General features: G+C 34.5%; 2 protein-coding genes across 3 annotated transcripts; one reads left to right on the forward strand and one right to left on the reverse strand.

Annotated features, from left to right (window-relative positions):
- Positions 1–383: 383 nt before the first annotated feature.
- Positions 384–5,208, reverse strand: LOC122586963 (cysteine protease ATG4-like). 2 transcript variants are annotated; one of them, XM_043759008.1, is made up of 9 exons: positions 5,017–5,208; positions 3,573–4,031; positions 3,410–3,495; positions 3,287–3,337; positions 2,800–3,179; positions 2,051–2,189; positions 1,452–1,507; positions 1,302–1,372; positions 384–830 (listed from the first exon to the last, which is right to left on the reverse strand). In XM_043759008.1, the coding sequence occupies exons 2-9, from the start codon at positions 4,015–4,017 to the stop codon at positions 640–642; spliced, it is 1,419 nt and encodes a 472-aa protein (XP_043614943.1). In that variant the 5' UTR covers positions 4,018–4,031; positions 5,017–5,208; the 3' UTR covers positions 384–639. The 2 variants fall into 2 exon arrangements, with proteins under 2 accessions (XP_043614943.1, XP_043614944.1); XM_043759009.1 differs by having other exon boundaries at positions 3,573–3,968; positions 5,017–5,092.
- Positions 5,209–6,488: 1,280 nt separating this feature from the next.
- LOC122589496 (magnesium transporter MRS2-1-like) lies at positions 6,489–9,923 on the forward strand. The gene is made up of 6 exons (XM_043761792.1): positions 6,489–6,613; positions 6,964–7,566; positions 8,249–8,377; positions 8,473–8,781; positions 8,880–8,927; positions 9,463–9,923. The coding sequence occupies exons 2-6, from the start codon at positions 6,973–6,975 to the stop codon at positions 9,691–9,693; spliced, it is 1,311 nt and encodes a 436-aa protein (XP_043617727.1). The 5' UTR covers positions 6,489–6,613; positions 6,964–6,972; the 3' UTR covers positions 9,694–9,923.
- The last annotated feature ends 2,482 nt before the right edge of the window (positions 9,924–12,405 follow it).

Consider the following 12,405-nt stretch of genomic DNA (forward strand, 5'->3'; position numbering starts at 1 on the left):
AGCCAAATGTCTTAGCCGTACGGGGTCCGCCCTCGAATTTAAAAATTCATCGAAAGTATATCGAATGACATCTCTAATGAAAGAGCATAAAAATTTAAAAATACCCATATAATTTTTATAATTTATCGATGTACGGTTTTTGAGATAAAAGATTTTGAAAGAATTAGTGGAATAAAATGATTTATGAAGGAGAAAGAAAGTTGTAGTCATTGATATATGGTACATTATGTATTATCACATATACATTGTTGAAATTGAAAGTTGAAACCTTGTTTGTTTTATAATATAGCAGGTATAAGTATAGATAAGTGTATTCTGGATTGGGATGATTTGCTCTAAATTTAGTCTAAAATTACTCTAAACAGTTATACACATCTCCACCATTTGCTCGGATTTTGAATATAATAGATAGCATCAATTTGCAACCAGCTGACATTTGTAAAAGAATATGAACACTTCTAAGTCCTAACAAAGCCAAAACCTAACTCCTCTGAGGTTTAAGATCATACGAACACCAATTACAGTTTCTGTATTATACTTATACTACCCAATGACGTTAGCAAAAACCACAAACATGACCAAAGAAGTAACTGTGCATGCTTTCTGCGACTCTGAATCAACAAATATTATAAAAGTAGATCAAAGTAGCTGCCAGTCATCTTGTGCAGAGCCTTCAGCATCATCAGGTACATCGAAGGAATCGGCCTCCTGAGCTCTACTGGTGCTGCACGATTTTGGTGATTGGCGAGTCTGGGTTACTGTGAATAGTGGAGCACCATCTGATTTTTCTGCCAGCTCACTTGCCCGTGAACAAAAATCATCAAAATCACCTGGAGAACATGAATGGGTTTTTCAGATTGCATAACTCTCATATTAGTTTTAGCAATGCAAAACAGCTGGAATGATTGCTGGAATGTCATGATTTTTCACTTAAATACCTAAGCAAACAAGCATACATATTAATCGTTATAAAATATAAAAACTTTATACTGTCTTTGATGAATAATGATCAAATTGCATGAAAACTGTTTCAACTTTCAATTTAGGACACAAATATACCTCAAATTTTAAAACCTTTTCTGCTAGTTACCAATAGGTCCACTTCCACGTCATCATTTTTTAATCAATAAACACCTTATATCAATATATCTGACAGTTAGTTTACCTTGGACAATCTTTTTGGGAGTATAATGGGTTAGCCAACAATAAATCTATTACCTATTTTGGAATCAGACAAAGGTCGATTACCTTTTCATTCAAGTAAACTTAAAACCAAAGTATCATATTTGTAACCCCTGTACCTTTGTCTTGGCAATAAAACCCGATGGCCAGTGATGGATCGATGGATTCAAGAGGAATTTGTCGTATAACACTGCAATGATAAGTTAATGGGAGTCAGAAGCAACGGTATAAAGTGTAAAATTATGAAAACATGACTGATTACAACATACTTGCAGTGGTACGATGAAGTATCAGCCTCCAGATTATCTATTGTTGTGTTAACTGCCTGAACATGCAATACAGAAAGAGTAATGTGAGCAAACTAGACCTAAATATATTCCAAAACTATGAAAATCAGCAGCATTACTTTGGGATCATACGTTCAACCAGATCAGAAATCAAAAACGGGGAAACATGAAAAACCAAACATTGTAAATTACGATTCTTGAAAAGGTGCATGATAGAACATTATTATGACCTATAAGATGTGATTTGAATAAAAAAAACGTGTCCAGCTGATAAGCATACTACAACACATCACAAGATACTTAAAACCTCCCACAAACATTTCAAGTTATCCCAAAAATACTTCGTAAATTCCTTGACTAAACTTCTAAATTGTCATTCAAAGTGCTTGAAAGATATGACTAGCAGTCTAGCACTGATGAGAAATTGGGGATGGTGCTCACAGTAGGAGGGTTGTGGTTTATTTGGCAGAATTAAGGGCTGTCCTAAGAGTAGATGGTTCTAAATTCTAAGAGTGAACCAGTATGGTTTATGGATCTTTCATGCAGAAATGTAACACAGACACAAATGTAAAATAAAGAACCTGTTGAACTTCATGTGGATCAAGATAAAACACTTTATCATCTTGCACACCAATAAGATACGTTGAAGCACCAGGCCTACCACCCAATATGCCAAGGCTCTGGGGAAAGGTAAATGTGGCAGCCAGCAATGGTAGATACCTAGATATATTAGAAGTCAAATGCAATATTATGATCAATAAGAGCAAAAGTACATACATAATCACTCACTCTAAAGTTTTATTGGACCTAATAACTAAATCGACCACAACATTTTGTCGGAAGCTATTTATCCATGGACCATGATAACCAAACTGACTTCATTATTAAACTCTCATGACTTGAAATAATGTTGACACCTACTCTTACCATGTATATGGTGAATTTCATCAAAGAACAAAATGCATATGCATCGTCAATATTTATTTTAAAAATTGACATCCCCCTATTATTAGTAAACATATTGCAACCCACTTAGATTCACATGATTTATCTGACCATACATTAAAAGCACACATTGTACATAATTTAGATACATGAGAAATGTAGCAAATAACATCGCTTATTTCTATACACATATCAGGTAATTGTCACCAGCTTTGGCAAACTTAAGTAGAAACGAACAATCAAAAATTTTATATAGTTTTCTTACTTTGAAGACAAAATTTTACCCAGAAGAGCAATATCATATGGAGACCATTAATTCATAGAATCATGCAAAACTATTTCTACGAGAGCAAATTCAAAAGATTAAAATGAAACGGTTATGCACCTAGGATTTACTTTGTCAAGACCTAGAACCAAAGGAACCAGTAAGAGGATAGGTGACCACTCAGATTGGCCTCTTGAAAATTCAGAACAATTTTCTAATGCATCTTCAATGCAAAGAACTGGAGCTCCACCACGTTCACCATCTTCATCTCCAGCGACAACGTATATGGCCATCGGAAATGATTTATCTTGCACTTCATTTTCCTCTATCTTACGACGGGCGAGAGTCTCCCAAGTGCGACACATGGCATATGGCCCCACCCATGATCCTGGAGCAAGTGCATAACTCTCTCCAGATTTAAGAAGATTGTGAATGGAGAAAGGTGAATCCTCAGAATCACCAAACATGTGAAGTAATTCAATATAATCTCGATCATAAGGCTGCATCATTAGCAAGAAAATATCAAACATTTAACATAGCAAGTTAATGATTTCCATAAAGCTATCACTTTGAAACAGGGGGTATCATTTACTCTGAAATGTCAGACCTGGTGCAAAGGCTTCCTCCAAGATCTGCCTAGTCGATGAATTAGCAATGCCTGTCCACATTAACAATTACTCTAAATACAAATTGAGTGGATATGCCAACACCCAAGTGTAAGGGTCGGTACCTGAGCAACTAGCATCTGACTACTTCGAAGCATGCAACCCCAATTTACATCACTCGTATACTTTGAATCGCCAATAGACGCAAAACCTGAGTTTAACAAATGCTATTATATTCTTCTACGTTAAAAGACCCACCAAGAATGAGAATATATTATAACAAAAAACCTTTGCGGTATGTCATCAAGATTCTTGAAGAAAAATCTTCAGAAAATGCAGCATATCCATTTGTATTAACTGGTTCTTGAGACGAGTCTTCCAAACAAACTTTATAGCAGACTCCTAGAAGCCATATATCACTTACTGAGCTAGAAATACTCTTGTACCCCAAAACACGTTCCTGAATCCTCCTCATTGAACCAGCGTTTATAACTCTCTTCACAGCTGCAGTCCAACTGTGGCCTTTAGTACTGGTTACTTGGTTCTTCTTCTGAAAATCACTAGACTCGCCGTGGGTATCAAAAACTGAAAAGGCAGAAACCAAGATTCCTGGCCACAAAGAAGACTTTAGAGATCTGCAGTTGCTTGGTCCTGCCTCAGAGCAGACGGAAGCACAATTTCTATCTGAAGAATCAGTTGAGTTTGTATCAGTCCTGTCAGGTATATTCTTCATAACCTAACCATGAGCTGCACAACAATGACCAATCCAGCTTCTATATTAGGACTTTAAGGCCAATGTTTTAAAAACTGTACTGGACACTGAACCAGCCACACCATATATTAGGTTGGGGACTTGTAGTTTAACCAGAAACCAAAAGAAATATACATTTTGCATGATTATACCAAAAGAGTTTTTAACCTAAGCACAACATAAATATAATAAGTTCAGGAAACAAACGACAAAAACTAACCACTCAGTAGTATGATAATCCATAAGTTAAACCAATTATATGACCAATGACTCAATAGTTACCCAAAAACAAAACCCCAAATACAAGGTGACCACGTTGACCAGTTCGAACCCAGTCTAAATCCGGTCTGGTTCATCCAGTTTGGTCCAGTTCACTCCCAGCCCAAAAACTGCCTTCATTAAACCAGTATAATGGAAACTCCCGTTCGGACTGGTCAGACAGGCCCATTTAGAAACAGCGGTTTCGATAATATATCATATCACATCAATGTTAGATTGTTAGTCGCAGGTATAAATATATGTATATCTACAACATGTTATATTCTTATTGCATATTAACCAAATTGAAAACAATATGTAACTTAATTTTTGGTAGAGAAACAGACAAGAACAATAACTGTACCCAATTCCGACACCAACGAGGTATTGGGGTTGGTAATGAAACACAGAAATATGTAATCCTAAGTGGAGAGAGAAAAGTTTTACGGGGTAGCTTGCCTTAGGGGGTTTTATTCGGATTGATTAGAGGGACGTAATCACACCAAATAATTTACTACCGCTTATTGGATGTTTGGAAGGCTAACCTATACATACACATATGTACATACAATATCACATCATCATATTATAATTAAATAAAAAATAAATAAAGACTGAAACAGTGCATGGTAGATCTATAGATATATTTGCAATTAATATAGAATTCATATCAATTTATAAGTGATTATGATAATTAAAGCATTCGTGTGAATGAAAACTTACCGGAAAAATTAACCGATGATATTCCGGTGACAGTGATACACGCCGGTCGTGGACAACGGTGGTTGCTAACGGAGGTGCAGATCTGATTTGAAGTTGCTTAGGGCGTGGTAAGGCCGATTTGTATACGCAAGTTCTATAAACAAATATTACAACTTCATACGATGTTAACTTAAATTCGCTGGTTAACATGTATGAAAATTAATGTGAATATATTAACATCATACTTATAATATTTTTCTTTTATTTCAATTATCTTTTTTCTTTTGAAAATTCATTTAATATACGAAAAGATATTAATTATGTACCGTAAGTATTCGAAGGTAAAAACCTCATGGTTTACCATCCTTAAGAATCAAATTCGAGATCTTGGATAAAATTGAAAGTGTTTCTGACCAGTTAGACTAAACATCATTAACATCCAGCTAGACTAAACATCATTAACATTTAATTAACTATTTAGTGTATACATACATTATTCATGTATCTAATCTAATCACTTTCTACATTTATGTACAACAATAATTTTAGAGGTGTGACTTTTCGACATTTTAGTATATATTGTTTTAATCATGTTTGCGTTATAAAGCGTTTCGAACAGATTTTCAACTTAAATCACTCGATGAAAATTCCTTCGTAAAGTAGAAAAATTTACTTAAGTCCACCATAAATGAAAAAGATATATCTATTATGACTCTCAAATATACCTAGAACCCTAAATAAAAATTTCTATACATCATTGAATTACACTTCATGCCTTAAATTTCTAGTTAATACAATAATAAATAAGTCAGCTGGTGAAACTAACTCCAATCCAAATTAAATCAAGCACTAGACACATGATTTCCTTCTATCAGACGTTTATTGCTATGACTTAGAGTGTTAATGGAGTAAAAATATTTAGACCAAAACTCTAATTTTTAAAAATTAGAGAAACCACAATGGATGATTTTTGTAACTAACTTCAATACTTTTTGCTCCGACTTAAAGTGTTAATGGACCAAAACTTTTTTTTATTTTTTTTTATTTTTATTGAGGTGTTAGCCTAATGGTCAGAGGTTTTTCACAAAGTGATTTCTTCTTTGGGAGGTCTCAGGTTCGAATCTCGCCCCTTGCAAATGTGATGATGGGCCTTAACAATGCTATACTCATCTAATACATGGGGAGTAAACCCTTTAGGGCATTGCTAGGAGTCGAACCGGCGTAGACGTATTCGCGTGGAGATATTAGCCATTTATCCGTCGCTGCTTTAAAAAAAAAAAATTCTAATACTTTGCTAGTGAAGTCTTGCCTAAAAGAAATTGGTTATCGTTACCAGCAAATTTAACCATATGGAGAATTCTGTTGGAAAAATAGTAACAATTGAAAATGGTAAAGGTACAAACCACCAATGCATTTAACATCCGATATGAAACTAACATAAACACGTCAGGTCACGGACCCGAACCGAATAACACATCTCAATCTCAATATTCAATTATTTTATCTTTTATAATATTTATTACCAGATAATGAAATGATAATAGATACACAATATTTTGTACGTATATGCTTCCTAAACAATACGGTTGATTGATTAATCCACTCTACACATGCACCTGTAAGTGACAGTATTTATATTATTATACTGGTATGTGTATAAAATATCTTATCTGCAGGTTGTTTGATAATTTTGAAATGATCTTACTAACCTTTACTGGAACAAAACCATAGTAATTAATTCATAGTTGGACGGTATGAGGCGAGTTACAATTTATTTGATATTCAAATGAATCTGTTGCAATTAATATTTGATATTACGGAGTATTTGATAAAATAAGTATGTGATTGTATGAGTAATTAGTAGTATGATATATTACTTTTGGGAATATATGTATATGGAAAAGTATCAAGTTTTTTCTGTTGCTATTCATAGATAAAGTTAGTTATTGTCAATGGTTTTGGTGATAGACATAATTGATGGGAGACCTAAAAGAGCGCCTACTACCTAAACCTGCCTCGGCAGCGAACCTCGGAGATGCACCTTATAGGCAGTTTGCATCTTCTCGACAGCCATTTCAAGCCGTGGATGTTCTAGGCTTGAAAAAGCGTGGCCAAGGACTTCGATCATGGATTCGTGTTGATGCTTCTACGGGGGATTCTCAAGTTATCGAGGTCGATAAGTTCACTGTGATGCGACGTTGTGATCTTCCTGCTCGTGATCTTCGTTTACTGGATCCGTTATTCGTATACCCTTCAACAATTTTAGGCAGAGAGAAGGCGATAGTTGTGAACTTGGAGCAGATTCGTTGCATTATAACCGCCGATGAAGTTTTGCTACTGAATTCGCTTGATAGTTATGTATTGCAGTACGTGGTGGAATTGCAACGACGATTGAAGGCAACCGGGACAGGTGAGGTTTGGCAGTCAGTAGGATCTGACTTAAATAGATGGAGAGAAAGTAGTAGAGATTTTGGGGATGTATCTGGGAACACGTCATCTGATTATTTGCCATTTGAGTTCAAGGCTCTAGAAATCGCTCTTGAAGCTGCTTGTACGTTTCTGGATACACAGGTTTGATCTCCTACCACCTTCCAGATCTGCGATTTCTGATCATTAGGATGTTTGATGTTACAATCCGTGACCAGGAGAGTACAAGTGAGATCCTTATGAGCATGATCAATGATCAATTCTATTCTTTAAGTACAATGCAAATAAGCTTAAAAGCCATCTTCTCGCATATATGTACAAGGTTATAGGGCAAATTGTCAAGAACTGGGGTAATTAGTTTCTTTTTTCTAATAAAGGGGCCTTAATTTCACAACAATAAAAAAGAGTCACTAATCAATTTGAAACAAATAAAGGGGTCAATGCCACCTCAATACTGCTCAGGTGTGGTTTTTTTTTTTCCCCTTTATTAGAACTGAGCAATTTAAATTTTATGATTGGTTTTCTTAACTTCCCCTTAACATTCACCCCTTTCCTCTATATTCTCGTTATCTATTACATCTAGTCATTATTCATATTTTAACAAGTAGATGCAACATATCTTTATGTTTATAAGAAAGTTATTCTCCCTGTCTCATTGCAAGTTGTAAAATATCGCTTTAAATGATTCCCCTCTAAATGATTGACATAGCTTAGAAGAATTTGATTGCTATAACTTGCAACTTATGATTTCTGAGATAAGGTGTATTGCATTCTATTCCATTGTTGGTTTTGCAATTCCATCATAGTCTTCTTTTATTGTCATCAGGCAGCAGAGTTAGAAATTGAAGCGTATCCATTGCTAGATGAACTTACATCAACAATCAGTACTCTAAACTTGGAACGGGTTCGTAGACTTAAAAGCAGACTTGTTGCATTGACCCGGAGGGTTCAAAAGGTGCTGTTGTGTTTGTCTTCCATTATCGTTTTTCTCCATGTACCAGGATCACTGACCTCTAATCCATCATTATTATTACAAATACTTGCATACAGGTAAGAGATGAAATTGAGCAGCTAATGGATGATGATGGAGATATGGCTGAAATGTACCTGACTGAGAAGAAAATGAAGATGGAGTCATTTTCATATGGCGGAGATCAATCTATGTCTCTTTCTGCTCCAGTGTCTCCAGTTGCTTCACCTCCAGATTTCCGAAAGCTTGAAAAATCTTTTAGCTTTGCAAGGAGTAGGCATGATAGCATGAGGAGCTCAGAAAGTACCAAGCAAAACATTGAGGAGATGGAGATGCTGCTGGAGGCATATTTTGTTGTCATTGACAGTACTCTTAATAAGTTGACATCGGTATTAGTTTACTATATTTCATTTCTTTCTGGTTTCTATGCATCACTCCTTCGTTCAGTTGACAATTTTGTTGATCCTTTTGTTGTGTCATACACCAGTTGAAGGAATACATTGATGACACAGAAGACTTCATCAATATTCAGTTGGTATGTTTCCTTCTTTCTCACCCAAATTTGTTTGTGACTTTGTGCTCTCTCTCTGTACCAGAGGTGGCAACCTCGACCCATTTGCTGATGAATGCAGTAGTTCAGGACTTTGTGATGTTTTGTCTCTATGGGGTCAAACAGGTAAAATAGCTAGGCTAATTAAGGAAACAGGTCAAAAGTCGCCACGACACATTTTTCAATGCATACCTAAATCAGTTTACTTAAGGATAGGTTAATGTGGAAAGAGTGTAAATCATGTATGTCAATACTAATTGTTTGTATATCTTTTGAAGTTTTGGATACGAGACATAGGGGATGCTATGGGCCAATCCCCAGCCCATACAAACATGTACCGTACTGTATAAACTGTATTAGTCGATGTATATAATTAAGATTGTTGTTGAGTACCAGAGTTTTAGCTCACAACCGAATGAACATCAATTTTTTGGAGAACATTCTGTTGAATCAAAACGGAACCGGGTTTAATGAATTGATGGTTTGTAATTTTTGCTTATTGCATAACCTCGCGTTGCAGGATAATGTACGGAACCAGCTTATACAGTTCGAATTATTATTGACGACTGCTACGTTTGTGGTTGCCATCTTTGGAGTAGTGGCGGGCATATTTGGCATGAATTTCCCGATAACACTATTTGACAGCCCCTCAGCTTTCGAATGGGTATTGCTGATTACAGGAGTTACTGGAGTCATCCTATTCTGTTCATTTTTGTGGTTTTACAAGTCTAGAAGAGTAATGCCATTTTAGGTGGTCAATTTATGAGTTTTTTATATATAGTTGTGTTTTCTGCTGAGTCTGAAATTGTATAGGTTAATAGTATCAAATGCAGTCATTATATTGATGAGTAGATAACATTTTATTCAATTAGCACCAACCAAGTTTATTGATTAGTACTCTGTAGTAAAAAATAAAAATACTACAAAGTACTAATCGTATGCTTTGTTTTGTTAGTTAAAAAGAAGAAGAAAGTTTGGAAAGTAATGGTTGAAGACAAATCTTCTAAGTTTTTCATCATAGTTGCAAGTTTTTGCAAGTGAATCTTAGCTGGCCAAAACTTGTGTCAATAAGTTTCCTGATATTATGTTGCGGCTCTATCTCTTGGCCAATGTGATGTTTATGTTAAAGTTGTGGGTTTCTGACATCTTTGTGACCCCCCCCCCCCCCCTCCCTATACATATAGACTAATACGTTACCCGTACAATGCGGCTTAAGGTAAATGGTTAATGGAGACATTTTAAAAGATAATGATTGATGGTGTAAGTTAATCATTAATGTTAAGGTGGTAGTGTAGGTGAAAATAGTTTAAAGAGTGCTAAGTGAAAATATTACATATTTTTAAACACTTCCAAAAATAAAGTGATATTCTTTTTATAATTATACTAGCGTTGTACCCGCGCAAAGCAGCGGGGAATAAGAAAAAAACGCCGGTGGTTTGATGGTGGTTTGTGGGGCGGCGGCGATAAAAAAGAAAAAAAATTAAGCCGGCGGCAATGGATGGTGGTTTTTGGGGCGGTGGTGGATGGTGTTTATGGGGGATAGCGTACATAGAAGGTGGATTGCGGCGGTGGATGGTGGTATTTGGGTGGTGGATGGATGGTGTTTATGGGGGGAGAAAATCAGAGAAGGGGGGAGGGAGAGAAAATCAAAAATCGGATGAACGTGTGTGTGTGTAATGAGCGTGATGGAGAAAAAATAGGGTAGTATAAATTAGAAGGGTATAAAAGACATTTTAAAGGTAGAGGTGTTAAAAGGGGGTGAGGTAGTTTGCTTATTAATGGAGTATAGATATATTATTAATGGAGATTGATTCATGAATAGTAACTGCCACATGGCACGTTACTATTCGTGGAAATAACCATGAATAGTAACCGCCTACGTGGCACGTTGCTATTCGTCCACCTAGCAAGCAGCTACTTGCTGCGCAACAGCCTGCGAGCCTGTTTGTTGTGCAGCAGCCTGCCAGCCTGCTTGCTTAATATTTTTTTTTAGTATTTATTTGTTAATATAAACTTTTAGAATCATTTATGGTTTTGACTTTAAGCAAATATGTATTTTATATGTCAAAGTTCTTAACTAACATATATAGGAACACATCATCAATTAAAAGGTTTAATTATATATGTATTCGTTACTATAAACTTCTAGAATCATTAGTGGTTTTGACTTTTGACTTTAAGCAGATACGGATTTCATATGTCAAAGTTTTTAACTTACATATATATCAACACATCATCAATAATAAAGCCTAATTACAATAATTGAAATCTCGCAATATGCAAAACTAACCTAATGTGGTTTTTGTGACACCCCACAAATTCGAGGTCAGTTTGACTTAGGAATTCACTAGTAAATTTTTTTTTTTATATATAAAAATTTATTTATGAAATTACAATAAGCATCATAGATTTAGTATGTACATAACTATATGAGTATATGTGTCATAAAGTATGACTACTTGATTTATATGTGACTAGTTGTCGTAAAATGTTTATAGTAACTATTCAATTTACCTCCCTTGCATGAAAAACGCTAAAGGTAAAATATTAGATTAAAGACATGTATTATATAATATTTGTAAAAAAAAACTAAATTATATTTGTAATAGGAATCATCATTAAACTATTTTAATAAGCTTATCTATAATATAACTAAAAAAAGGTGTTGGGGGTACACTTGACACCCCTAATAACCCTTCTAGAGCCTAATCCTCTCTCCTTATTAATCCTTTAATTTTTTAATATTAATGTAAATTAATTTACACTTTTTGGTTTTCCATCACAAATTTACACTTCAACCCCAATATAAAATAATTAATTTACACTTTTTGGTTTTCAACACCAATTTACACTTTAACCCAATTTAAAAATAATTAACTTACACTTTTTGATTTTCCATCACCAATTTACACTTTAACCTAATTTTAAAATAATTAATTATACATTTTGGTTTTACATTACCAATTTACATTATAATAATTAATTTACACTTTCTGGTTTTCCATCACCAATTCACAATTTCACCCAATTTAAAAATAATTAATATACACTTTTCGGTTTTATTCGTAAACTATAATATAACTCACGTATGACAAAAAAAAAAGATACGATCAACTACAAAAAGGACTTTCTTTTTATATACTTTGGACATGATTATTAATTTTTAACATTGAATTTTTATGTTATTATTATTATTATTATTTCTTTTAATTTAGTTTGTTAAGCCAACACATGTTGACCATCATTTACAACTTTGTGTTGTGCATGTATGGACTGTTTCGGAGTGGAACAACCCGAAGAAAATCAAAACGTTCGAGATGGTATTTGTTGATGAATTGGTATGTAATTTATAAGTTATATATATAGTTTATACTTTTAGAATATAAGAAACTGTAAATTTTTTATTTAACCAAAGTTGAAAAATAAGGGGTAAGCTAGAATCAATATTTATATGGAGTTAATT

Source organism: Erigeron canadensis, chromosome 2 (genome assembly GCF_010389155.1).
Source record: "Erigeron canadensis isolate Cc75 chromosome 2, C_canadensis_v1, whole genome shotgun sequence".
NCBI classification, from domain to species: Eukaryota; Viridiplantae; Streptophyta; class Magnoliopsida; order Asterales; family Asteraceae; genus Erigeron; species Erigeron canadensis.